The 25,955-nt window shown below is 41.6% G+C and overlaps 1 protein-coding gene across 8 annotated transcripts in view; it reads right to left on the minus strand.

Annotated features, from left to right (window-relative positions):
• myom2a (myomesin 2a) overlaps positions 1–25,362 on the minus strand; it is a 29,091-nt gene extending 3,729 nt beyond the window's left edge. The window contains exons 1-34 of one of the 8 annotated variants that reach the window (XM_030429267.1): positions 25,256–25,324; positions 23,200–23,332; positions 21,369–21,461; positions 20,049–20,184; positions 17,852–18,006; positions 17,339–17,431; positions 15,264–15,352; positions 15,135–15,173; positions 14,223–14,387; positions 13,965–14,126; positions 13,092–13,233; positions 12,526–12,725; positions 12,386–12,439; positions 11,179–11,324; positions 9,253–9,436; positions 8,191–8,208; positions 6,668–6,842; positions 6,398–6,519; positions 6,223–6,240; positions 5,759–5,946; positions 5,541–5,667; positions 5,146–5,324; positions 4,911–5,025; positions 4,535–4,694; positions 3,513–3,619; positions 3,373–3,417; positions 3,146–3,282; positions 2,811–2,955; positions 2,515–2,574; positions 2,295–2,362; positions 2,090–2,203; positions 1,239–1,326; positions 1,101–1,139; positions 353–458 (exon numbers count right to left, since the gene is read on the minus strand). In XM_030429267.1, coding sequence (XP_030285127.1) covers positions 353–458; positions 1,101–1,139; positions 1,239–1,326; positions 2,090–2,203; positions 2,295–2,362; positions 2,515–2,574; positions 2,811–2,955; positions 3,146–3,282; positions 3,373–3,417; positions 3,513–3,619; positions 4,535–4,694; positions 4,911–5,025; positions 5,146–5,324; positions 5,541–5,667; positions 5,759–5,946; positions 6,223–6,240; positions 6,398–6,519; positions 6,668–6,842; positions 8,191–8,208; positions 9,253–9,436; positions 11,179–11,324; positions 12,386–12,439; positions 12,526–12,725; positions 13,092–13,233; positions 13,965–14,126; positions 14,223–14,387; positions 15,135–15,173; positions 15,264–15,352; positions 17,339–17,431; positions 17,852–18,006; positions 20,049–20,184; positions 21,369–21,461; positions 23,200–23,306 — 3,776 coding nt within the window. In that variant the 5' untranslated portion in view covers positions 23,307–23,332; positions 25,256–25,324. Of the gene's footprint in view, positions 1–352; positions 459–1,100; positions 1,140–1,238; positions 1,327–2,089; positions 2,204–2,294; positions 2,363–2,514; positions 2,575–2,810; positions 2,956–3,145; positions 3,283–3,372; positions 3,418–3,512; positions 3,620–4,534; positions 4,695–4,910; positions 5,026–5,145; positions 5,325–5,540; positions 5,668–5,758; positions 5,947–6,222; positions 6,241–6,397; positions 6,520–6,667; positions 6,843–8,190; positions 8,209–9,252; positions 9,437–11,178; positions 11,325–12,385; positions 12,440–12,513; positions 12,726–13,091; positions 13,234–13,964; positions 14,127–14,222; positions 14,388–15,134; positions 15,174–15,263; positions 15,353–17,338; positions 17,432–17,851; positions 18,007–20,048; positions 20,185–21,368; positions 21,462–23,199; positions 23,333–25,255 lie in introns of those variants that run through there. The other 7 variants (XM_030429308.1, XM_030429296.1, XM_030429287.1 and 4 more) reach the window with 7 other exon arrangements.
• Positions 25,363–25,955: the final 593 nt, after the last annotated feature.

A 25,955-nucleotide genomic window follows, 5' to 3' on the forward strand; every position in this document is an offset into this window, starting at 1 on the left:
GTTTGAAAGCAGTTGGGTTGCAAAATCCAACCAGAAATGTGGGTTTTTACAGGCAACAATATAACTGAGTGGAGAATAGAGTACAGAAAAATGCTGGTGTGTCCCACATGTATTTAATGTTGGGAACTAATTAGGAATATCCAAACAGAATATGCATTCATCAAATTCTAAATATCATCGTGTATGTAAATGTTGCCAATGTCCTCAATACGTTTCTGAGTTAAAATAAAGGTTCATAATATCATGACTGTCACAAAAAAGAGCTCGAGAGCTGCAAAATGTTGTTACATCTCAGCTGTCAGAGTAAATATTTGAATCCTGCTCATGTGGAATGTAAATGTGAAGGTCGTACTTGTGTTTCCAGACGGTCTTCATCTCCTCTGTGTAGTAGCTCATGTAGCACTGAAGCCTGATGCCCTCTGGAGTACACTGCAGCACCAGGTCAGAGGCCGACGCACCTGAAGGCAGCAAACACACAGAGAGACACAGTCAGAGAAACTGAAGATGAAGATGTTTTCTAAACTGCTGCATGTGTGTTCAGTGAGTAAACATTACGTACTTCTACCTCACTCTTCAAACAGCTTTCCTTCCCTTATCCTTTGCAGATTTCTTTTCAGATAGTGATCTAAAGAGTCCCTGAGGCTGCCCTTCCCTCAGCTTTTATTTAAAGGTTGAATCCACATTTATTTTAGGGGAGGGGAGACAGTCAAGACCTTCAGGCTAAATCAGGCTACAGCTACATGCAGCAGAGAGGCGCTACAGCACACTTATTATATCCTGTCGCACTGAATAACACAAGTTTGATATCATGAGTAATGCATCTTTCATGTTAGACAAAAAACTAAATTTGGTCCGATGCTACAATGAGAGTAAATACTTTTCAGTCTGTCTCCGTTAGAAAAGCTGGCGTTGTTTTTGGAAGAGATAATAAAGTAACTGGCCTCTTCTGTTTTCTACTGTTCCATGTTTTCTGTTGTTTGGATGTTAAATGTGACACATCAGGGGAAAAAAAGGAATGAGAGAAAATTCATTCACCTTTTTTCAAGCAAAAACCTGCTGATGAGACTTTGAAGGAAAGATTTAAATGAGATCAAACTCACCAGCAATATGGGCGATGGCATTGATGATGTCGTCAAACACTGCAAGGCAATGACAGAAAGACACAAAACACATTATGACATGTTGATTATGAGAGTAATAATAAAGTAATTGATCCGTCTGAACTGTGAGAAACGTACCTTGTCCTGAGATGTCAAACACAGACGTGTCCTTTCCTCTGTCGTCACCGAGCACGGCCTTGTAAACGCCATGATCTTTTCTGGAGAACTGAAAAAAAAACCAGATTATTAAGATTAAAGCAACATTATGTCCCTTTTTTACCTTAAACTAACAGCTTCATTGTCATTTTGAAGGTACAGAGTGTCGTTACACCGTGAACGATGTCTCATCACATAACACCATGATGACGTAATGATGTTTGTTTGTAATTAGCACCCATAGTACGTCTGACAACTTGTTACAGACCTGGGATCTGTGTTTACGACAGTGGCCAAGTTTTAAAGGTGTTACAAGGAATGTTAATTATTTGTTGATTCTGGCGCCCCCTGTGGACAAGAGTGGTATGAGCACCACCGCCTTGTGTCTTTATGATCTGTTCTGACCCGCTCATTCTGTATTTTCATGTGTTTTATTACATTGTTAGAACAAATTTGCATCATCTGTCTGTTTCAAAACTGTTCTAGCCCTCATTGACCAACTTTAAAGTTGAGATGTGATTAAAAAATACTTTTATGTCACATCGCTGCTCTTCTTGTTCACCTGTTTCTTCTTGTATACAAAATATGACGTGTGTTTTCTTGAAGCAACCAATTTAAACCAATATTATCCCGACATCCACCCGTCAATTCATGAGTTAGCGAGCTAGCAACAGCACGGTACGTCACCTCAGCATCAGCGTAAGGTGTTGATGGTTTGTTACGCCCAATTTTCAATGTTCAAATCAAATTCCTCCTCACGTTACGTCCAGACTGCCTGTACCGTTTCACTCAAATATGCCACAATATGGAAGCTATGGTGCTGCTGAAGTTACCAGAGGGATGGGAAGAGCGCAGGCTCCTGACATCACATTGGGAGGAGTTTCTGGAACGATCTCATCGTCCTCTTTGTACCAGTGGAAGGTCGTCTCCTTCTTCACATTGGCCACCTGAAAGACGAACACAAGGACTCGTTTTATTGCGCTCAAGGAGAAGCCAAGTGATGAGAACAGTAGAAATCTGAGTGATGCTGACTGTTACCTTGCAGGCGAGCATAACGGTGCAGTCCTCAGTGACAGTGAAATACAGATACTCAGAGAAATGTGGACCTGAAATCACAACGTGGAATAAAGATATCATCAGTACACGGAACATAAAGAGCAACAATGATTGAAATGAAACATTAAAAACACTCGGAGGGAGTTTATCTCTGCCACAGCGTTGAACTCTGATGTTTCCAGATGTTTGTGTGTGTCGGCACCTTGCTTCCTGATGTGCTCTTTCCTCTGAAACTCGGCCTCCTTCAGAGCAGCTTTGAACACTGAAACAGAGAAAACACGATCGATGAAAGTGAGACAACAAATAACTTACAGAGAACACAGAACTTCATCTGACAAACACTGAGAATGAAAGGCTGATTCAGAATGTAGTTTTTTTTCAACAGATCAATAAAAAACATCTTTAATGCCACTGTTTTCATGTCATATTCTGTTTCTGCACTAATATTTTTCCTTTTCTCAGATTGTGAGAGAGAAAAATGGGAGATAAAAGCCTCACCGTCTCCCACCAGCACCAGGGAGCTCTGGGTCTTGGCCTTGCCGTCGTGGATCTGGACGGTGTAAGTGCCCTCGTTGGCTCTGGTGAAATGATCCACCGTCATCTGGATGACTCCTGTCGCCACGTCATGGCTGATCTTGTGTCCCTGAGAGGAAGATTTGTGTTTAGATAACAACAAGAGATCATGTTCAGATCATGAGCGTTTGTCCGTTCGTCAATTTTATTATAAAAACAACAAGCAAAAGATTTAAATGTGACTTTAAACCAGCTACGACTTTAATAAGCGACCAGGACAGAAACAAAGAAACGAAACACATCATGATCGTTGATGTTACCTCTCCGCTGGTGACCTCCTTGTCGTTCACGATGAACCGGTAGGATACGGACGGTGACAGCTTGACGGCCTGCAGCCAGAAACGAACGTGACCCTTCTCCAGAATCTCGTAGTTCAGACCGTGTTTCAGAGGAACAACTGCACCGAGACAGAAGACGCACAAACATTAGATCCTCAGGAAATAATCTAACTCATATCGGAGGTCTGCTGCTGCGAAACAACACTCACCTGGATGTCTGATGGCGTAGCTGAGCTCCAGCATGGTGTTCAGAGCTGCAGAACAGACGACAACAAACATGAGCAACAAACAAACCAGAACAACAAACAATCTGCTGGATTATTATCAGTTGTAGCTGATGTGAACTCACCGTCCTCAGTCAGAGTGTGGCTGCCAGAGACTCCGTCAGTGTCAGTGACCACCACAGAGTATCTGCCCAGATCGTCTTTATCAGGGCTGGTGAAAGTCAGTCTGGAGCTGAGGAACAAATACAGCAACGTTTAAATATCCGTAAAGGTCCGAACAATTACAGCCACCAACTTTGTGAGAACTGAAAAAATGCATTTTACAGTTTAATTCCCTCAAATCTCATAATTCTGTCACAAAGATTTAAGTGTTGTTGTGCTGCAGGGTCGAGAAGAGTGAACCTGTAAGACGTCAGGTGGAAAAGTTGTTTAGTTTCATATGTTTGGAACTTTATTTGATGTATTTTTATGAATTTAATTAGAATTTATTGATTGTTTCCGAGGAGTTTTCCTGAAAAGAACAAAGACATTTAGAGACGGTGTCCTGACAATCGATTAATTGATGATGTTTCGTCTCTTATTTTTTTTTTAATCAAACAGCCAAAAGTGTCAGATTTCTCTTAGTGAACAAATAATTCAACTTATATCGAGAATAAAGTTTCAGGAAAACATCAGGAGACACAAAACAATAATGATAAACTATCAGAACTAACTAACTAATTCTCAGAGCTTTGTCTCTAATTCTTATAGAATTACTGTCAATATAATAAAGTTCTCTACAGGAATCATTTGGGAAAGTATTAAAAAATCATTAGAATTTATCCTAATTTTAATGATATTTTCACAAATGTCCATCCAAATACTCCTGAGTTCAGAGGCAGATGTTAAAGGTCACCTCAGAGATTTATGTTACATCTCCTCTGCGAACACTGACAACAGGAAACAGGAGCGTGATGTCGTTCAGCAGTAAGTTCCCACTGTGAGCTCAGTGAACGTACGAAGGCTCGAGGGGAAACACACAGTTTGCTCTGCTGTGTTTATTAAGTGCTAATTTAAAGATTATCTTTCCGTCTGTGACCGAAGAAGAAGCCAAATGAGGGCTGAGCTCCGCCTGCAGAGACGTGTTGGAGGATTACAGCGAGCTTACGTTCTGCCCTTGGTAGAGACGGACACCCTGGGGCAGTCGCCGATGGGTTTGTAGTTCTTGGACCACACGAACTTGGACGTCTCACAGATCTCACAGGCCTCCAGAGACAGGAAGATGTCTCCGGTCTCCTCGTCCACGCTGGCCAGAATCTCCTTGGTGCCTGTGAATAACGTGAGAAACACAAATCTGAAACATATAGCGAGGTCATCCGAGTATTTCTGTGCTCTTTGGCCTCGTCTACAAAATGACTTATTTTACAGAGTATTTTCATGTTCGGGACTTAATCTAAAAAGCAAAGTAGGGAGAAGTTTGTCTCTCTACACACAGAATTAAACAAACTTAAAAGTCGTGGCTGTAGAAGTTGAGCAGCTGTTACCTGGCAGAGCTTTAGCACAGACCGGCTCAGACAGCTGGGAAGCTTTTCCGACGCCGCTCGCGTTCACGGCACGAACTTTGAACACGTAGGTTGCTCCTTCCTCCAGACCGGTCGCCTGCAGGTAACCATGGAAACATCTTTACAGTGTTTGACTGAAACTTCCTCTTTCAAATTCAAAATGTTAATGAAGAACAACTCTTCTGGTTTGTTACCGTCTACGTATCTTCTCTCTCACCTGCAGGTAACGGTGGCTCACGGCTTCTTCATTCAGGGTAACAAACTCTGATGAGCCCTTCTTGGCCATCTCAACAAAATATCCAGTGACGGCGCTCGCTCCGGTGTAGACTGGAGCCTTCCACAGCACGACCAGGGAGTGACCTCGGACCTCGCTGAAGCTCAGGTCGTAGGCCGGACCTGAAGGTACGACCGAATGAAAACGTAATGAAAACACGAGCACAGAGAAAAGACGTCTGCTCTCGGAGTCATCGTTCAGCACCCAGCATCAAAAGACCTCCAATGTTTCTCATGTTTGATCCCTCTGAACACTTCAGTCACAGTAATATTACTTGTAATACCCAAAGATTCACTCAGTTATCCTTCACGAGTACGGTACAGTGACGGTTCTCCTACCCGGCTCGTCCATGGTCCAAGCTTCGCATTTCATCGGGGCGCTGGGAGCTGAGGGCACGCCGACACCGGCCATGTTACCGGCCTGGACCTTGAACTCGTAGAAGGTTCCCTCGGTCAGATTCTCAACCTGAAGATACAGAGAGACGATTCAATCAAAACAAACTCACATCTGTTAGTTTCTTTTATTTAATTGTGTGTGTGTGAGTGATGTCACTCACGGTGCAGGTCCTCTCGGTGATGGCCGACTGGTTGACCTCCTTCCACACCAGAGAGTCGGCGTTGCGCTTGTCGACGTAGTAAGCGTTGACCTTGGAGCCGCCGCAGTGTTTGGGACTCTTCCAGGCCAGAGTGATGGAGGCGCCGTCGCAGCTCAGCATGGTGATGCCGAAGGGAGCGCTGGGAGTCGCTGCATCACAGATAACGTTTAAAGGTTTTAACACTTCAGTGGCTCCGTCATGTTGACTGTGAGCAGACTGGGACTTCAAAACACATCAAACTCATTTTATTAATAACCGCGCGGTAGTTTTATATCGTACGAGTGATTCTGTGATCTTTTGGCTACAACTGTGTTCGGTGACATTGTAAATGTGCAGTTCTGTGATTAAAACACGTGAATCAAAGTGAGAGTGGACAGAGTGAGAGCGGTGGGTGAGTCAGGTGGGAACAAACTGCTCATACGTACCGTACTCCACCCCTTTACCTGGACAGAGTAATGAACAATGAGCACTGAGCTACACTGACGGAGTTTGACTTGTTTACAGTTACACTCTCTATTAAATCTATGAGCTTTATTTGCATTTTAAAGTATTTTTTATCTTCATAAACAGCTTTAATTATAAATGTGTCGTTGTTCTCACCGAGCGCCGGCTCCACAGCGATGGGAGACGATTCCTGAGACTCTTCACTGAGGCCGAAGACGTTGACGGCCTGGACGCGGAACGCGTAGGTCTCACCCGGGATCAGACCGTGGACCACAAACCTGACACACACACACACACACACACACACACACACACAATGGTGGTTGAAAACAAGACAAAAGAATAAACAACTCATGACTCTGTTTCTCGTCTGGTTTAATTTTAGATTGAAGACGTTCACATCCCTTCAGTGTGTTGTTCACTGACCTGGTGTGTTTGAAGGGTTTGTGGTTACAGGGGAACCACTCCTTGGCTCCGACCACGCGGCCGTCGATGTAGTAGCCCATCAGGTTTTTGGGACTTTTGGGAGCGTCCCACTGAACGAACACGGACGACTTCGTGTTCCTGGTGGCGATGACCTGACCGGGAGCAGAGGGGACGCCTGTTCAGAGGAGAGGAAGTTATTATCAAAAACAAGTTATGACATCGTTATCAAGCAATTAACCATAATGGGTTAATTACAGAGGTGCCTGTTTGTCCTGACATTTAGGACCTTGTCCACACTAATATGGATCATTTGCAAAACAAACATTTTCCTGTATGTTTTAGTCTCGTCCACACAGTTTGTTTTTTAAACTCTGGTTTCTGTGTATCCATGTTCGCGTGTTGAGTGTTCAAGGAAACGTAATGAGTACTAACTCACTGTACTAACAATGGGACACATACACACTGCTAAGGTATTTATCAACACCTGACATGTCTGTTTCAGAGTTTTGTGTCTCGTCTGTAAGGAGATATTTTGTAAAACGAAGATTTTGTGGACACAGAAAACGTATCCATATAAGTGTGGACGAGGTCGTAGAGTGCTGAAAAATGGATCAACATTCAAGAGTTAAACTTTAGAAAGACAATACAATAAATGTCAACACTCAACAGATAAAGTGAGAGAATCCAGCAGCACCGATGTGCAAATATCTACCTCTGAAATAAAACCACTGAACGTTACGTTACAGCAGGTGAAAAGAAAAGAAAAGAAGAAATAAAACATCTTGAAATATTTCATGTCTGCATTAAATACTGACACGTTCCTGCAAAGAAAAAACTCCATCTGGAGGAAAAATCAGCCAAAATATCTTCACAAGATCTGCAGCACTCAATATTTAATGTTTAACTAAATATCTTATAAATGTGACAGAACTACAGAGATACTGAACAGAATCAAAGTCCGGTTGCAACAAAGTGAAAACTACAGATTCTTGATTTGTTGTTTTTAATCTGATTACTGTAAAATATTCTCCAACAACTTTTCAAATAAAAACATGTTGAAGGGTTTCTTGGATGTTCAGGACAAATTTCAACCCAATCCAGTTAAAATTAAGAACACAAACACTTTCTGAAAAGCGAGGTTCTGATCCAGTAACAGAGGTCCTGATGATCACCTGTACACACTCCTGACTGCAGGTGTTTGGTGTCACGTGCTGTAGGTTATAAAACAAGTGCCACTTATATAAAACATGCAGAAGTCGAAGGTGTGTCCTGGTGTGTTTTCAGTGAAAGGTGAGCCAACACAAACACACAGAGTGAGTTCAGGTGTGAAACTGGTTTCGGAGCCTCGACTGAAATAACACAAGAACAACAACGTGAAGTCGTGTTGAAGTGACGAGAATCTCAGCTCATGTACGTCACAATACAAAAACAAGTGGACATGTATTATACGTCCTGAGTGCTCTGCCCGTCACACGTGGTTACATCACACAGTGGAAGAGTTTCATTGATCTGTACATACGTACCGATCGACACCTCAGAACCTGGAACGTACACAGATTTACTTTGAACAAAAGGAAAGTTTTCAACATGTCATCAGTTTGTCTCTCGTCTTCTAACACAAAAACTAAATTAGAGGTAAAAATATCAAAATACATTCCCCTGTTTTCACATCATTTCTCTCCAGATCTTTTTCTTCAAATATTGATTCTGATTTAAAGTCAATGAAATGGTTGAGCGCTAACCGACAATGTGTCAGAAACTCAGAAAGGGTTTATTTGTAAAAAATAAAAAGATGCTTCTGATGTAATTATTTGACTTCATCCTTTGTTCAGTCAACAGTCAATGATTAAAGTTCAGGAGTGTCCAGTTTATCTCTTATAAAGATGATAATACAAAATCTTTTAGCTTCTGTCCGACACGAGAGGAAACAAAGACGCCGTCGTGATGCTTCGTTTGATCGTCATCTCAGTTCTATGGAGGATGTTTCTGGTCGTAATTAATAAATAGATAAACATTTTAAAGATTATTTTGACACTTAGAGTAATAATATGTCCATAAATAAATGCTGAAAGTAAAGCAACCTGGTAAAAACAAATAAATAGAATATAAATGTCAAATCGTAAAGTGCAAATTAAACTATTCACATTCATTCATTGTATTTTTCATTTTGAGTTTCATATTTGACGTTTTTTCTTTTCTTACTTACGATTTAATCTTTCAGTTCGAGGATTTCAATTTAAAGTTTTTCATTCTAACTTTACATTTTCAAATAATAATTTAACATTTTAAACTTTGTTTTTCCTTTTTTTTCCCTTTCAAGTTGAATTTTTGACCTGATTTTATCTTTTTCATCTCTTTTAATTTCTCTCTGTTTGGACTTTGACTAAAAACAACCTTCATACAGTTCAACAGTTTATGTGGAAGAAAGATTTGTGATTCTGGGAACTAAAACCATTTACTAATTTACATTAATGAATATTTGTCCAAAATGTGACTTTCTGGCTCATACTAAATACGAACAGAACAGATCTTTGTGTTAATCTTTGTGTGAACTTGTATATATGAAACAGAACCGGGCCCCTTACCGTCCTCGTCGACCTTTTCGACGGGCTCTGAGGGCGCCGAGGCCTCGCTGGACCCGTACAGGTTGACAGAATACACTCTGAACTGGTACTTTTGCCCGTCTTGCAAATCAAAAACTGGGTAACGAGGGGAGTGCAGTTTGACTGCCGTGTTGATCCGCTGCCATGCTCCAGTGCCTGCTAAGCACTGTGGGAGAGTCGGGGAGGAGGTGGGAGGGAGGAGGAGGGGGAGGAGGGGAGAGGATAGTTGGGAGGAGGAGGAGGAGGTGGGAGGAGGAGGGAGGAGGAGGTGTAGGAGGAGGGAGGAGGAGGACCGCGGTGGAGGAGGAAGCGGTGGAGGAGGAGGTGGCGTGAGGAGGGTTGAGGACAATGAGAAGGAACAGCCATCTGCGACACAACCTCATCAATGTAGCATCAACACAAGACGAGCTAACAGAGCGAGTGTTTCTGCAGAGTTGGGGCTCAGTTTAGTTTATATAATGTTCTTTTGTTGCTCTTTTATATTTTGCGATATCTCTCGATGTTTTATCTTCTTCATTTGCTCTCCAAATAACTTTTATATTTGCATCTTATTCTGTTTCATTTCTCTACGATTTGCGATTGTTGCACCTGTGTTGTATATATTTTGTGACGCATCGTGTAATATAAAAGGTTATATAAAAATAAAGTTTATAACTATTATGAACTATTAAGTGAAGACAAGAGACAAGAATCATTATTAACAAAGATAAATATGAGGATACATTAGCGTCCTTCACGTTGGGATTACTGTTGAGCACTACAGCCACTAGAAGGCGCCGCTCAGAGTCAAACTGTCTCTCAGGCACCTTCACTTTTCCTTCGCAACCATCCAACCTCCTCCCAGCTGTTCTGTAGTGACTGTTTGTCTCTGTGCTCGAGTCAAGCAACATTATATAACGGCTGTGTCTCAGTTCAGGGTGTGCATCCTCTGAAGGATTCGGCCTTTGTGGTCTTCGAAGGCGAGTCCTTCAGAGAGACCTTGTTAACCTCGTCAGCCGTTGTTAAATGTGACGGTCTAGCCTCTGGAGCATTTCCTGGTTGCGTCACCAGATGTTTTACCCTTACGACACGATTTCTGCCGCCCAGGCCCACGAAAGTGACGATCTACGCCACGCGATGTCGCCATTTTCTCTCTTTCTTTCTTCTTTTTTGGGCACACAAAGAATCTTTTGATATGTGAGGCCACGAAGGATCGTAGCGGTGCATCCTCCAGAAACAGGGAGAAGAAGGAGCATTTGTGGGCTGCGTTGTGACATAATTGGCCTTCAAATGCTCCTCTGAAGGATGCAGACCCTGAATTGAGACACAGCAAATGTTTACAACTTGTTAACTCTCCTTAAACAGGTCCGCCATTTTTAAAACTTCTTCCTCTTGCTTGAAATATTGGCTACACTGCCTCTCGACTTCTACCACAGTCACTGCTGTTGACCGTCGAGCATAAATGAACCTTAATGTTAGACTGTTTGCATATCGGTATATTAGTCATAAATCCTTTCCAACATTGTTTTTATATCTACATTAATATCTGCATTCTGAGCGTATGTTCGTGTGACCTTTGTTTGGATTTGTTTTGGCCTTATTTAGATTACTGCATAAGTGGAGCCCCAACAAGTGAAACACGTTGAGCTTTTAATGCTTTCATGTTTATTACATAAGCATAAAAAAACACATGTAACCTCTTAAACTGATGGATTTATGAGTTAATCCATCTTTACATCCTCGTGTTGTGAAGCACAGAAGCTTCTCTAGTGAGGATCTCAGAAAGCTCAACGTATCGGGACGAATGCTTCATCCAAAGATCTACATCTCATTTAAAAATCCTGAGTTTAGGAGGTTAATGTCTTCTTTAGCTTGTCTCTACATACAGAGCTGAACACTGGGCTACATTGATGGAAAGTGATGGCTTACGGTGGAGCGACAACACACCTTCTCGATGACGTACCACAGCGGAGCTCGTCCGCGGGGGCTGGGAGGACTCCAGCTCAGCACGACGTACGATTTGAAAACCTCGGATGCGTGCACGTCGGTGGGCTCTCCCGGGATCGTTACGTAGCCTGGATTGGGAGTGAACGGTGTTGAGGCCGAGATCACTAACAGTAACACCGGCTGCAGAAGTCCCACATCGTGTGTTTCATTAACTAAGTGTTGTTTTTTTAATCATGTGTTTCAATCTCATCGTTTGTCTTTGTAGAAATGACGAGGTGTGCGTGAATAAAGACAACACCAGGATCATGTTTCAGCTTTTTATAAAGGCTCAACCCGACAGAAGCTGATATAAAGATTTTATTGTCTTTAATAAAGTTCCTGAGGTGTGGGAGTAGTTGTGAACATTACAGTAAAATGTGGGACTTCAACAACAGCCTCAAGTGTGAAATGTTACCAACGCGTTTTTAGTTTTTAAATTAGTTTTTGTGTTAAAGGGTTTGCTTGAAAGTAAAAGGAAATACACGACACACTTTTTAAAGGAGGAAGAAAAACACTAAGTTGAAAATAAGTTGTTTAAATCAGGAGTAGAAAAGACGGAGTTAGATCAAAGAGGGAAGCACAACGGTTATTAAAGGAGGAGAAGGGGAAATTATTTGATCTGTGTAGCATTAAAAGTATTATTCTTAAAATGTAGACGAGCAGGATGTTTTTATAGGTCATTTTGTTTGTAAGTTGAACATTTAGTGTCAGTAAGTAGAAACATCTGGAATCTAAAGCTCTTTTTTTCTGACCTACTACAAAATAAAGACATAATAAAGGAGGTTTTTGTAGGTTGGGTGGCAGAAGTATGAACAATTTCTTCACTGTCGTCACATCATGAGATAGAGAGATTTGAAAGTTCAGCATCTATTAAACAGAACATTGTAAGAATACAATGACTCCATGTCTCAACGTAAACTCATGGGTACCGCTGATCATCCGGAGTCGACAAAATATGTGATTGTTCAAACTAAAAATCCTCTCATTTCTCAGCAGACTCCACTCTCTCTTCTGTCTCTCCTGATACTGAATGTGTTAATACTACGATGAGGTTTGGACAAAGGGAACAGGTGTTAGTGTTAATGTGAAGTTCAGGTGGTTTAAAGGATTAAAGGACTGAACCAGATCAGGTCTTTGTATACTACCGTACCTTCCAGGTCATCGTCCTTGATCACTATGTCGTACCTTCCTTCGATTTTAATCACTGTTGCAGGAAACGACAGCAGCAGAAACCGTCAGAAAACAGTCGTATCCGGCCGGTTTGTGTTTTGCATTTACCTTCATCAGTACCTTGCAGCCTCTGGCTCTCGGCGTCGTCGAGGGCGGTCACTTTGTCGGACTTGCGGGACGGCCTGCTGATGCCGGCGCTGTTCACGGCGCGGACGCGGAAGTGGTAGGAGCGTCCCACTTTCAGGCCGTGCACCGGGTATTTACAAACCTTCACCGGGGCATCGTTGCACTGGACCCAGGTGTCGCTGCCAGCCTCACACCTACACACCGGGACCAGGGAATGACATCAGTACTATGACATCATCAGCAAGAAACATTTAGTAATAATAATCTGAAGCTTGTTTTTTAATTTTCTGCCATTTAAAGGAAACCAGAATTTACTAAACCTACAATAATAAAAGTGACTGGAATCAACTGTAGGTAAATTAACGACATTCAACTTGAATGTTTCTGAGTAAAAGCTGCATTAAATGTTTGTCTTTGGCCGATGAGGTGAAATAAAAAACAAATCTGAGATGCAAACACCTGATAAAGTGTCACCTCTAACGGTTTCCTTGGCATTAACTTCAGTGCGATATGACTGTATTCGCTTCAACGTGCCAACGCTGCTATAAAAAGAAACTGACCGATCCACAAAGTATCCGGAGATGGCCGCCTCATTGACGGTGTTTGGGGGTTTCCAGGCGACCAGCACGTAGTCCGAGTTGATGTCGTACGCCTTCACGCTCATCGGTGCACCGGGGGCGCCGGCTGCAGAGGGGGCGGCATCTGGAAGAGCGAGGAGAAAAGAACGTAGGAAAGAAGGAGGGAGACGGATAGATGCAACTTAAAAAAATATTAAAGGAAAAAGGGAATGAATTATTTATTGTGCTGCATGTTGTTTTCTTTCAGGGTGATATGAGCATTACAATTAATAATGAACTGTCTGTTGGAGTGTTTGATATAATCATGATTAAAGACTCTAAAGACGTGGCCTCTCATCATGGGAACTGCAGACATCCTGACTGAAGTTCTCTCTAATTGATGGTTTGCACAGCAGATATAAAGAAAATAATCCCTCATTCGGTCGTGTCGAGGCAGATTCTGAGAGCAGGTTTGGTGAGAACTGAGTGAACTTTATCTGAGTTAACGAGTCCGCTTCATGTCGTGTACAAACGATGTGACATTTGTAATGAGCTCCGATTTTGGCTCGAGTCCTAAAACCTTAAAACCTGTGTTGAAAAATAAGATTAATATTCAGATCAGACCAGTTCATCCATTCATTGACGGTCGACAAAGACACAAATCGTTTAGATTATAATAATTATAATCAGATGATTTTCTGTTTGTTGATTCGAGCGTGTTGACGCTCGTCTGATAAATTGTCACTTTGTCTCGACGACGCGCAGACTCAAATTCATCTTTCTTTTGTCTATATTTGGTTCTGAATTCGGTGTTTTGTGCTTTAAATGTCCATTTTTGATCGATGTTAAAAAGCTCCATGATGCAGAGAGATGTACCTGAAACAAACAGGTAGGCGCTGTGCTCGGCGGTGCCGTCCTTTGTGAAGATGCGGAGGGTGTAGAGACCCTCGTCGTCCTTCGCCAGGTGAGGCAGCGTCAGGCGGGCGGCTCCTCCACCCACAGACATCTCCGCCAGCTTACCGGCTTTCAGCAGTTTATCTGTTGGACGAGAATAAAGACGCAAAGAAGAGTGAACAAACAAAACCGGCTGAATGATTAAATAAATGAATTGATTTATCAAATAATGCGTCTCACCGTCTCTGTACCACTGAGCGATCGGCGGTACGTTGGGGAGGTCGGGGATGACCACCATGCTGCACACCAGACTGATGGAGCCGCCCTCCACACCGAAGGACACCTTGAACCGATCGAGCAGAGTCACCTCCAGCTTACTGGGATGGATCTCAGTCAGATGAGGCACTGAAGAAGTGAAGCATCACTGTTAACAATCAATTACATTTGATATTAATTTAAACTTGTTGTCCAAGATGTTGATGAAACTTTGTTTTTGAATCGTTTGCTTCGTACAAAGAGGAAAAGAAAGAATGCAGCAAACTTAAAATCAGTTCTATTAGTTATATAATCAACGTGTCGTCCTCAGAACTTCATCAGGAAACAACATATTGATTGTACCTGGTGACAGACTGAGGAGTGATCAACAGATGTCTTTGCAAAAATGTTGTTGTTATTACAAGAAAATTAAAGTAATGATGTGTTTAGTCTCGACGTTCTGGCAGTTTTTAAATGTCTCTGACTGGTTTAAGGATTCAACATGTTACTGCTCGTCCACTTACAACAAAATAATAGTTGTTTGGAGCACAAAAAACCGCCTCATGATATATTAATAGTGGGGGAAACTATTTACCTAATTACTTAATGATCTTCTTTCCTGAACACATTAAGTCTGTGGATGTTCTGTTAGATCATCGTCTGTTTACTTTAAGCAGAAGATTCTCTTGTTATTAACTTGTTTCTCAACAACAGCTTCTTACAATAGTTTCCACTGCGTATCAGGCCTCTCACATGTGACCCGACTTGCTATTTGTAGCCAGCTGATCCCGTGTGCTTGACGTGATTGTGTCTGGGCCCGACTCCAAACAACAAATTAAAAACAACCCCCGCCCGCCCTTCAGCTCCATCTTCAGACACCGCTCCCTCCCTCCTCACCTAAACCAAGATGGCAGGACTCGCCAGCTCCTGACGCTCCTGCGAACGACAGAAAGTCACGTTAACGGAGAGAAACACAGAAGTGGGTAACGTCTGAATGGTACAGAACCAGAGCGAGCGATGACTTACTCTTCACTGTCACTGTCGCCTTGCTGGTAGCCGTGCCGTGCTGGTTGGTGGCCACAGCGCTGTACTCAGCAGTATCACTCACAGCACACCTGCAGCACAGGTAACACACAGGTAACACACAGGTAACACACAGGTAACACACAGGTAACACACAGGTAACACACAGGTAACACACAGGCAACACACACGTCAGAGTGTACTTCAATCAAGTATTTATAAAATACTCTTCACAAGGATCCTTTTTATAAAACATGGATTTCTTTTCTCAACCAAATTAAAGGAGCAGTCTGTAGTTTTGTGGGAGAACTTTTATTCGTGAGGGAAAAATGTTCAAAACAAACTAGTAAACAACCTCTCTTTGTTTTCATGACTGGATAAACAAACTCACCTGCTCTACTTTGTTTATATGTGGCGGACCCTGCCACCTTTCTAGCTTCAAACTGTGTTCTGGGGACCTGATCTTCCTTAAAAAATACATATTTATCATTTACATCCTATTTGTATGCCAAATTTAATTCCAGTCACCCGCTCGTGCTCGCTTTATAAAGCCATCTCTGTTTTTATTATTTATTTTAATTATTTGTTTCTTAAAATATGATCATTATGTCCTGCTCTGTTGTTTCTTAAATATGTTTTGTGTACATGATATAATATAGTTTATGAATATAGTTCTAAAATAAAATATTACTTTGAATTTTGTTTCGTATTCTGAATCTTTATGTGGATTCATTAAACCGACTGCTGTGGTTTGCATGACTTTATAGATATATATTTTATTTTGCTGTAAGAATCGGTAGCAGATCCACCTTTAACTTGACAGTCAGAAAGGATTCGAGCAGAGACGAAACAACGAGCTGAAAATTGAGCCCATCTTAAAGTCTTGGCAGTGAAAACACGGAGCCAAACACGAGCGAACGGAGCAGCTAAGCTCTTTCTTTCCTCAACAACACATCGGAGGCTCCTCAAGGTCAACGTGAACTTCTGAAGTCAGTGTCTGATTCAGGCACAAGACATCATGTTGAAAGTAACCTCACATGTTGGAAGGGCGATGAAAAGGAGGGCAGTGGCGCCGTGTGACAGCGATTGAAAAGGAGTCTGAGGGTGAGAATAGAAGGAAGAAATGTGACCTTCACCCTGGACGCAACTATTTTAAAAGACGATCCATTTGCTCAGCTGTCGGGGAACATAAACCGTTTCTCCTTCTGCTCGAGCTTTTTCACAGTGAATGAGAAACTTATTTTACTTCTTTTTGCAAAAAGTTTGGGACATAAGCGACACGTCTCCTCACTGACCCTGTCATGCAATGACGGGGAACCGGAGACGTTCAATGCCTCCAAGAGAAAGAGAGGGAGAGAGCGAGAGGGGGAGTGGCGGGAGGAATTCATGGCTCGAATGACGCAAATGTCAGCACTTCGACACGAACAGCTGAGGAGCCTCGAAGATGACGAACGGACCAACAGGCTGAGCCCTCAATCTAACTTCCCTCTCCTTTCTCACTGCTCATCTTTTAATTTTAGACTCCAAAAGTGAAGGTAGAACGCTAAAATATAAACCATTAAAGGTAAAATATCACAGAGGAGATTATTTAATCCCTCTTACTCTTTTGCTTCCCTCCTGTACAACAGGTTCCTTTTATATTTTAAAGGTCCCATATTTCTGATGCACAATCCTGATTCCAAAAAAAGTTGTGCAATAGTTTATAAAGGATGTGTGTTTGTACAAAGGGATGAACTTTGCACCATCCTTGCTTATGATCGACTAAGTATTTCGAAGACGCTCCTTTCATTCCCAATCGTGATAATATCTGCAGTTTCTATTGTTATTTGAAAGGTGTGAGCAAACATGTCAAAGCTTTAACTATTTCAAAACAATTAAAAACAACAGTATTACTTAATATTAACAAAACAAGTTGCAAAAAAGGGATGTCAAAAAACTGGGGCTGGTTGTCAACACTTTTAAAAGACTGGACTCTTTTAACATCGTCCTCAATACTGTTCAAATCAAACAACAGCTTCTTGTACGTGTGATGTTTCAGGGTGCATGTCTTGAACACTGCAGAGTTGTTTGTGTCTCACCTGCTAATGATCAAACTGTGGACTCCATACTTGTTTTCAATCTTGTACTTTCCTGGGGCGCTCAGGGGGTCGACGGGCGCGCCTCCTTTATACCTGCAAACAGTCAGGAGTCGGTCACCTGTTCACACCTACAGGCTCTCACTTTGAATCTGTTTGTTTATGGGGACACGTGACTCTCTGATGGTCCATCCAACAGTAAACTGACATTGTGTACTTAAATAGCAGCAGATATTTACGAGGTGATGGCTGCTTGGAGGTATGCTAAACACTGTAGACTCGTATTAAAGGGATCAATGGAATGCTAACAACTTTTTCAGGATAGATCAAAAGATCAATGTTGTATTTAAACCCAAAACATCAACTACAGCTCTTACAAATTGCGCGTAACTACTTCAAGATAAGACTTGGATACCGAACGCTTAAATAGTACATGCTTTGAATTAAAATGTGGTGTTGAAAAGCAAACTGAGGTCCAATCTAAAACCCTCTCCTGTGAGAGTTGGATGTTCTGACCATTTGACGATGGGCCTCGGGTTTCCCTGCACAGTGCAGAACAGTTTGACAGGCGTCTTCTCCCACACGGTGTGGGGTCGCAGGGCAACCAGGAAGTCCGGCATCTTGGGGATGTCATCCAAATACTCTGGCCTCTTCGCCATCATGTCCCTAACCTGGAGAAAATAAAATGCATCAAGAGATTGTGCAGAACAGGCTGCATGAGTAAACCAAAGACGACTGGGAAGGATAAAATGCAGGCAGTGAATGTTTCTTTAGACTGATGCTTTCACATTTCGTACAAGTCATAGGCTACCAGTGGCGTGCGCAGACTTTTTGAAGGGCAGGGGCGAAAAGAAGGGCACTTAAGCGCGCATTTTGGCTCCCAAGAGGGCACTTTAGCGCGTGTTTTGGCTCCCAAGAGGGCAGTTTATCATGTTTTAACCAGCCAAGGGGGCAGTTTAGTGTGTTTTGCCAACCAAGAGGGCACTTTAGCATGCTTTTTTGGCTCTCAGGAGGGCACTTTAGCGTGCGTTTTGGCTCTCAGGAGGGCACTTTAGCGCGCGTTTTGGCTCTCAGGAGGGCACTTTAGCGCGCGTTTTGGCTCTCAGGAGGGCACTTTAGCGTGCGTTTTGGCTCTCAGGAGGGCACTTTAGCGCACGTTTTTCAACAATTGGGCCTGCCCCCCCCTTGTGCACATCACTGTAGGCTACATACCATATTGACATTTCTACTGTATAAAAATGTGTCATATCACCGTCATCTTAAATGTGCATGACCTGACTTTCACATCGAGAGGTGGAGCTGATGGTGGTGGAATTACAGGAGAGACGGCTGCTAGACCGATGAACGCGGTTTGAGACTGCGTTTCAATATATGTATGTGAGAAACTGCTGGATATTTGTGACGAGGGACGACAGTGTTTCAATATTTGTAAGCGTCACACCAGTGCACTTTATTAAGGAGGCTCCAGGACAATTTCCAGTTGTGTTTGTGGCGACCAAAACAGGAATTTTAAGCCAAAACAGAATTTCCCCAAATGCTTACCAAGTCGTTTTTGTGCCTAAACCTAAGTAGAACATGAGCACAACGTTGTCACAAGAAGAAAAATAAAACTGAACCTAAAGAAATGTCAAGTTTCACCATATTTGCTGAAACATTGGCAACATTAATTCTGGTGATTGTGTCTGTTTAGGTTGAACTGTGCGTTGAAATGAAACACTGACTGCATCTAAATTGCTGCTTTTCATCTTTAACGGTGTGTATCGTACATTGTAAATACACAGAACACCTGTTTCCATGTCATTATAAAGTCTTCTCTGCCAACATGTTGTCAGCATCAACATTAACCAGCTGACATCTGCAAATCTGCCCGGACCAGAAGGATTAAAGAGGTGAAGCAGCAGTAAGACGTGCAGTCGACACAGCTTCTTCTCTCTGGGTTCTTACTGCAACATGAGGACACGTTGATGAATATAAGTACTGTTCATTCACCATTAATATATTGTTATTAGTCGCGTTTGGCGAGTGCTCAGCTGGAACTAATATCCGCTACAGATAATACACTTTGTTTATTTGAGGTATCATCTGAGTAAAATATGTAAAAAAAAATCCATACTCATAGTTGTACGTGTAGTTTAACTGAAGTATTTTTAAAATGCTCAATTCTGAGGCGTTGTATTCTGCTGCTGTAGGGGGTCAAAGTTCAGGTGCGACTCAGATCAACTGGTAGTTTATTCTACAGACACAGGTGATAACTACACAGTGGAAATGCAGCTTCTGTCTTAACTATCACTCTTTGAACATCCACAATAAATATATTTAATGGTACAAACGTGTGAAAGATCCAGTGATCATTATCTATCTTGATTTCATTTCTATGACACATTGACAGACGGTCCAATAAGTGACAAACACTTATTTACTTGGTGTGCATCATCAGTCAAAACATGCACAATACAGTAAATCTCATTTTTAGAGATGTGGAGTCGAGTATCATCAGCGTGTGTGTGATGTGAACTGTGATTTGATTTGATCGATACTGACATCAATCTGCTGAGAAACTTTACTTCAAACTGTCAAACAACAACTTTTATAGACGACGTGATCAAATCAAATCTTACAGTTGTTTTTGCAGGTACTGATATTAAACAAATCAAACGTAATTAAATACCACAGAACAGCGTTCCTGATGAAAGGTTGCTGAGTGGCTCCTTACCTCTCTCTGGATATTCAGACTGTCCACTCGGGCCTTGGTGGTTATCCTCATCCTGCTGAGCTCCTCCTGAATCACAGCCAGTCCTTTCCCAACATTCGTAGACACTCTCTGGTACTCCTCAGTCTCCTCAGCAGCCCTGACAACCACAGTTATTATAGCAGCACGCCTTCATTTTTACTCCGTTTTCAATTATTTTATTCAGTGCAGTTCAGTTTCATTTAGTTCCCAGAGTGGGTTTGATCACTTCTTTGTAGTTTTCTTGTTAAAAAATGTAAAAGCTTGACTTAACTTTATATTAAATTCAATAGTTTCAGTTTTTTTTACTATCGTGATATGGGGAATATTTCTCAGAGGCAAGATTTAAGAAGTTTATGAGTAAGTATCTTGATATATAACACAGGACTTTGTGATTTGTCATGTAAACATCCTCGTCTCAATAAACAGATGCACCAATGTCTCCTGATGCTTCTTATGTTTACTGACAAAGACTTAAACTAAACACATTCATTACTATATATATTTTTATTCATTTTAGTTTCCTAAGTAAAAAACATCTTTTTATCTAGTTTTCTTTTTTCTTAAGTCTAGTTTTAAGTTTTATTTAAATCAACAATTATTTCACACGTCTAGATTTTAATTTTCGTAACTATTAGAGCCCGACTGATATTTTGATTGGACGATATGAAAACTTTTTGGTTTTAAACAATGATGCAGAAAATGATGCTCAGGTTGATTTTCTAATTTTGTCCAGTGCTTGAAGAGTCCCTGCAAGAAAAGTGTGTATATCAACCGATTTATATTGATATTGGAATTTGTAATATCACTATCGACCCCAAAAACTGTGTATCATGGGCTCTATAAACTGTAATAACATTGCTACCAACATACAATTTAAATACACGTACACGAGATTATTCCTTTTAGTGTCAACACGAGTTAAACGTTGACTTTATCTTATACAGATTTTACACTGAATACGTCTTGAAGCATTAAAACTTTCTTAGTTTTTCCTTAAACGATTTATTTTGAGCCATCTTTCTGAATCTACATGGGAACTGCCATCTCACAAGTACAAATTAAAAAGTAACTACTTAAAATTCAATTCAATCAACAGTAGAATTCAGGTTTAATTAAACGGGTTTACCGACTGCTGACTCACTTAATTGACAATCAGCACAAAGATCCGTACTGAAAAATGAACAACTAGTAAGATGGAAGAAATGTGCTGTCTTGACTGAGGTCAGCTAGTAGAGACTGTAGTTCAGTATTACCTTACACTTAAAATAGCCTGACATATGACGGCAGCCAATGAGAACTCACCTCTGCCGGAACTCCGGTATAGTGTATGCTGGTTCCGCCATAGCCTCTGTGGCCTGGGCCTGCACCTGGCTCGCTGATTTAGAGCTGGATTTCCTGTCAGGAGGACGACCATCGTTATAAAAACAGGAATCAAGATAACGGACATTTCTCAGGTTTTAGCATTGCAGAAGCAGTCGCTGAGCTAAAATCGATCATGATCCACCAAATGTTTATTTCTGATTTTGAAGTAATTCTATATCAGTGCAAAACGCTGCAGTTTTGACAGCAATCAGAAATGTTCTTTCGAATGTTTTGCCAATCCATATTCAACTTCTAGACTACATTTGTGTTTCCTTCTCTGTATCTGTTGTTGGAGGCACATTTCTCTTCTTTTTATTGCCAATATGAATAAATCCTAACCTGTAAAGTATCCTGAGAAATCCACTCGTGTCTAATCAACTTATTTGACTTACAGATGCTTTAATCTGATTCAATAAAGATCAGCCAAACTTTTGCAGAAGCTTTTCATTTAAAGAACTTGCCCTTACTGACAGCTGATACGGACTCATGCAACAGGAACATGGAGTTAGATTTAGACACGTCTGTATAAAAAAAAACAATACAATTTTCCGATCAGTGTCATGGAAAACGTCTTGAGAAACTTGATCAGTTCTGACATCTACAGCTGTGACCGCTGGCCCCAGATGTAGGTCAGGTTCAGAGGAGGAGCACGCAGCCTCTGGCATAAAGCAAGAAGCTACATGACAGCGTGGCAGCTTTCTGCAGGATGACCCGGTGATCAGGGGTTGGCTTGTTACAGCTCAGATGTGGGACTTGAGACAGGTTTCAAAGCTAGCACAGCCTTCAACTTCTGTGTCAAGTTCAGTGTGACTACGTTGCAGAGCAGAGCTGGACTAGGAGCCGGGTTGGGAGCAACACTTTTTAAAAGCTCGCTGCAGCAATCTAGTAAAATACACACACATCTCTAATGACCTGAGTGAGAAAAACTGATGGCAGAAGCTGCAGAGCAACATCAGCAATCTTAGCGTTTCTACTAGTAATAGACAACTTTACTTATTATTCTGACGTAAACACCGACTGCACAACGTAACTGAAAGAATGACATCATCTGCGTATAGATTGCTCCTTGTTAACCTCACTTTCACTGAGTTATTCCGTCTCCCACCGGGCTGGATAATCCTGGAAAGATTGAGGTAGGATTATGGTAAAACAAAAGTGAACAGACGGGCATTGACTTAATGGAGAGCAGCCCGGTGTTGTGTGAAATAATGTTCCCACGCTGATGTGTGTTTCTCATCAGCACCTCATCAAGATGACTTCAAAACTCATTTTCATAGCACGGAGATCAGGGTTTCAAATTGGGATTCTTACAGATGGTTTTTTTGCTTTGGACAGCAGCAAGACTGCTAGTGGCAGCCATGTTGCTACTGCTGTGTTTGTTAAAAGTTGTCTTTCTCAGATATCGACGAATGTAAACTGACCAGGGATGAGTGCAAAAAAAAGCACATATGCTTGACGTACTGGCTGCTGTGAAGGAGACTTTAGATTCACTCTGAACTCATGAATCGATCTGAACGTGACTCTACACAGTCGTAATAACTCCAGCGAGAGATGCACTGCTGCAGTCTTCATCCTTTTGCAACTTGTATATTAAAACAAATGAAAGATGAGCAGCCAGTTAGGAAGCAGATGTGTACGTATCGTATGCAGCAGTAAAATGAAGACCCCTCCTCCTCTGCAGCGGCTCGATGGCTCGATCTAGTTTTCTACCTGGCAAAGCAGCAGCAGCAGCTGAGCTTCTCAAAGCAGCAGGTGAGTTCCACCTTCATACCTTTCTGCGTGCTGCGTGACAACAGTTTTAGAGTGTTGATAAGCATAATCAGTTTTGACTCGGCTCCCATGCTTCCTCTTATACCAAGGTATGACTTTGGAAGCCATGACTGGAACACTTCAAGGAGACCTGGCTGAGGACACCAGGGGGAGGGGAGACCAAACATGTGTTAACCATGAAAACAATGTCAGTACAAGCCTGAGTGTCTCTTTATTGCTACTGCAGCCACTGTGAAGTCTAAAATAAATATTAGTCCAGGGGGCCTCAGATAATAAACAGAACCAGGATCAATTTTAAGTATGACTCTAGCAGCACGTATAAAGACTTATTTATAAAAGCTTACAGCGACCTGGAAGTGATCTCATCTCAAAACTAAACCTGGACTTGACTTCAGTGATTCCCCTGCTGGTTATGGAGAGGTACTGCAGTCTGGGGTGAGATTTGTTTGACAGTGTGCAGCAGCAACAAACTCCCAAATCTTCGTGTTTAGTTTTCTTTGGCAACTGACAATTTAGTCCACTGGATGAAACGTGTTGCCTGACTTATCGATTTCTCAGTTTTTGTCAGTTGCTATGTGAGATTAAACAAGGAGAAATCACAAAGTCAGGTGCCGTCAATCTTTAGATCACCTGCTCAGGATCTTTTATGAATTTAAAACAAGGATCAGAAATGATCTTAAGACTGAGTTCAAGTATTAATCTGAGAACATTTTTAGAAATGAGGCCCCCGGTCATCTTTTAAATGTACAGTATTCAGCATCAACAGTCAAACCTCAGAGCAATCCCGACTTTAAGAAATATTTTTAGTGGTTATCTGTAGTTTGTTAGCTTATCTTCACACAAAATCAAGAAACTTTTCCCAACAAAATCCTTCAGCTGATTCTTTGTGTATCCGACGCCTCATCAATCTCTTATTTCTCACTGGATTGGGTTGAAATTTGTCTATAGGAGTCTATAAGGAAACTCAGTAGTAACATATATTCATTCAAATAGTTTAAATTAATAACAAGTCATTTAAAAAAAAGATCATATCTCCACTAGTTTTTTTACTTTCTTGCACATAAATGTTGATTTTGTGTATCAACGTCGTTCTGTCACATCTGGAAAGTTGTTCGGTCCTGCATGAAAAAAAAATGAGTGCCACAGATGTCACTAAATATAGCACCAGAGCTGAAAACCCACTTATTTGGTTATTTTGACTGCAGATTTTCCCGTGTTGTAAACAATCCTAAGAGTCTCTTGGATGTTCAGGACAAATTTCAACCCAATCCGGTGAAAAGAACGAGACTGGTGAAGCTGAGAATAAACATACAAAGAATCAAAAGTATTCGCAGTGCAGCTGTAGGATTCTGCATAGAGAGAATGAAATTTCCAAAGACTAAAATACTGATATTAAGAGAACACACAACTATTACGTTAATACAGTTATCTCATAGAAAGTCCAGCATTTATGAGGCTTCAGGACAGTTCCTACATAAACCAGAGCTCAGCACTTCAAATGTTTCACCTTACAACCTCACACAGCTCAGCTATGAATAGCTTGCAGCAGTCCGTCTATTCCATGATTGGAGAAATGAAGGAAATAGAGTCATTAGCCGCAGTGCACAGGCCTCGCATTATTTAATTAAAACCATCACACAGGAAACGAGGCTTATCGGACCGTATCAGCTCTTTTAAATCGAACAAGACTCGTTTCCTAAACCAGCTGTCATGTCCACACTCTGCCTCGGGGTAATTACACCTCCATCCTTGTGTAATTAAATTATTCCAGCACAAGAAGTTTTACCTGAGTCTTTCTGGCTGACACAAGCTGGGGGAAAAGAGGGTCAGCAACCTCTTAATGCCCTGGTATGTTAAGGAAGCGCCGCTCAGGGAGATTACAACAGGCTGCTGCTGAGACAGATTATCTGCAGCCATCCATTACCGCAACACATTTCACTGATCTCAACACTTAACAGCAGACGCCTTCTCCTCCTACTCTGAAAATCATCTAGTGAAAGTCATTTCTTTGATGAAATGAGCCCACCGGAGAGCGAATATGAAGAAAAGTGACTTACCCCAAGAGATTAAAACAGCGCAAAGCGGTGGCAGACCAGCCTGATGCCGCTTGGGAAGCACTTGCTGATGGTAACAAAAATATTACCCTCTCACCAGAGGAATGCTGTTCCCCTTCCACCCCATGTATGGATGCACTTTAGACTATATATAGCATTTACCCCCAAATTTTGTTCTCATTCTGCACTTTGAAGATGAGGAGTGTGCATCCCTACCTGCACTTTTATTGAATTACTTAGAGGTATGTTTCCTCTGCTGCATTTATTTAATTTAAGGATTAAATTTTGAGATTTTGAGATTTTTTTTTTAGGGAGCGCTTAAAAGAAAATTACAAAAAGTTTACAGAGGCTGGATTTCTATAATTAAATACAGTTTCCACACAGCAGTAACTCAATTTTAAAGTCCTTGAATCGATGTTGAAATGGCACGGTGCCAGTCCTCCTGTTATTGGCAGGAAGACTGGCTTCAAACAAGATTAATAAGATGTACTTCACCTTCAGATTTCACAAATATTCATTCAGCCAAGAGCCTGGAAGAGGTTTTGAGATAATTTGCTGGCAAATCCCAACACTGAACGCCTTATGAGACCTTTTTAGGTTTCTGGAGACAGCCTGTCCTCCTTGGCTCAACACTTGTGGCCAACAGTCAGGCTATTTTTAACAGCTCGTCCTCCGATACAGTGACACCCCCGATTCTTACTGT

This window comes from Sparus aurata, chromosome 1 (assembly GCF_900880675.1).
Source record: "Sparus aurata chromosome 1, fSpaAur1.1, whole genome shotgun sequence".
In the NCBI taxonomy this organism is placed as follows: domain Eukaryota; kingdom Metazoa; phylum Chordata; class Actinopteri; order Spariformes; family Sparidae; genus Sparus; species Sparus aurata.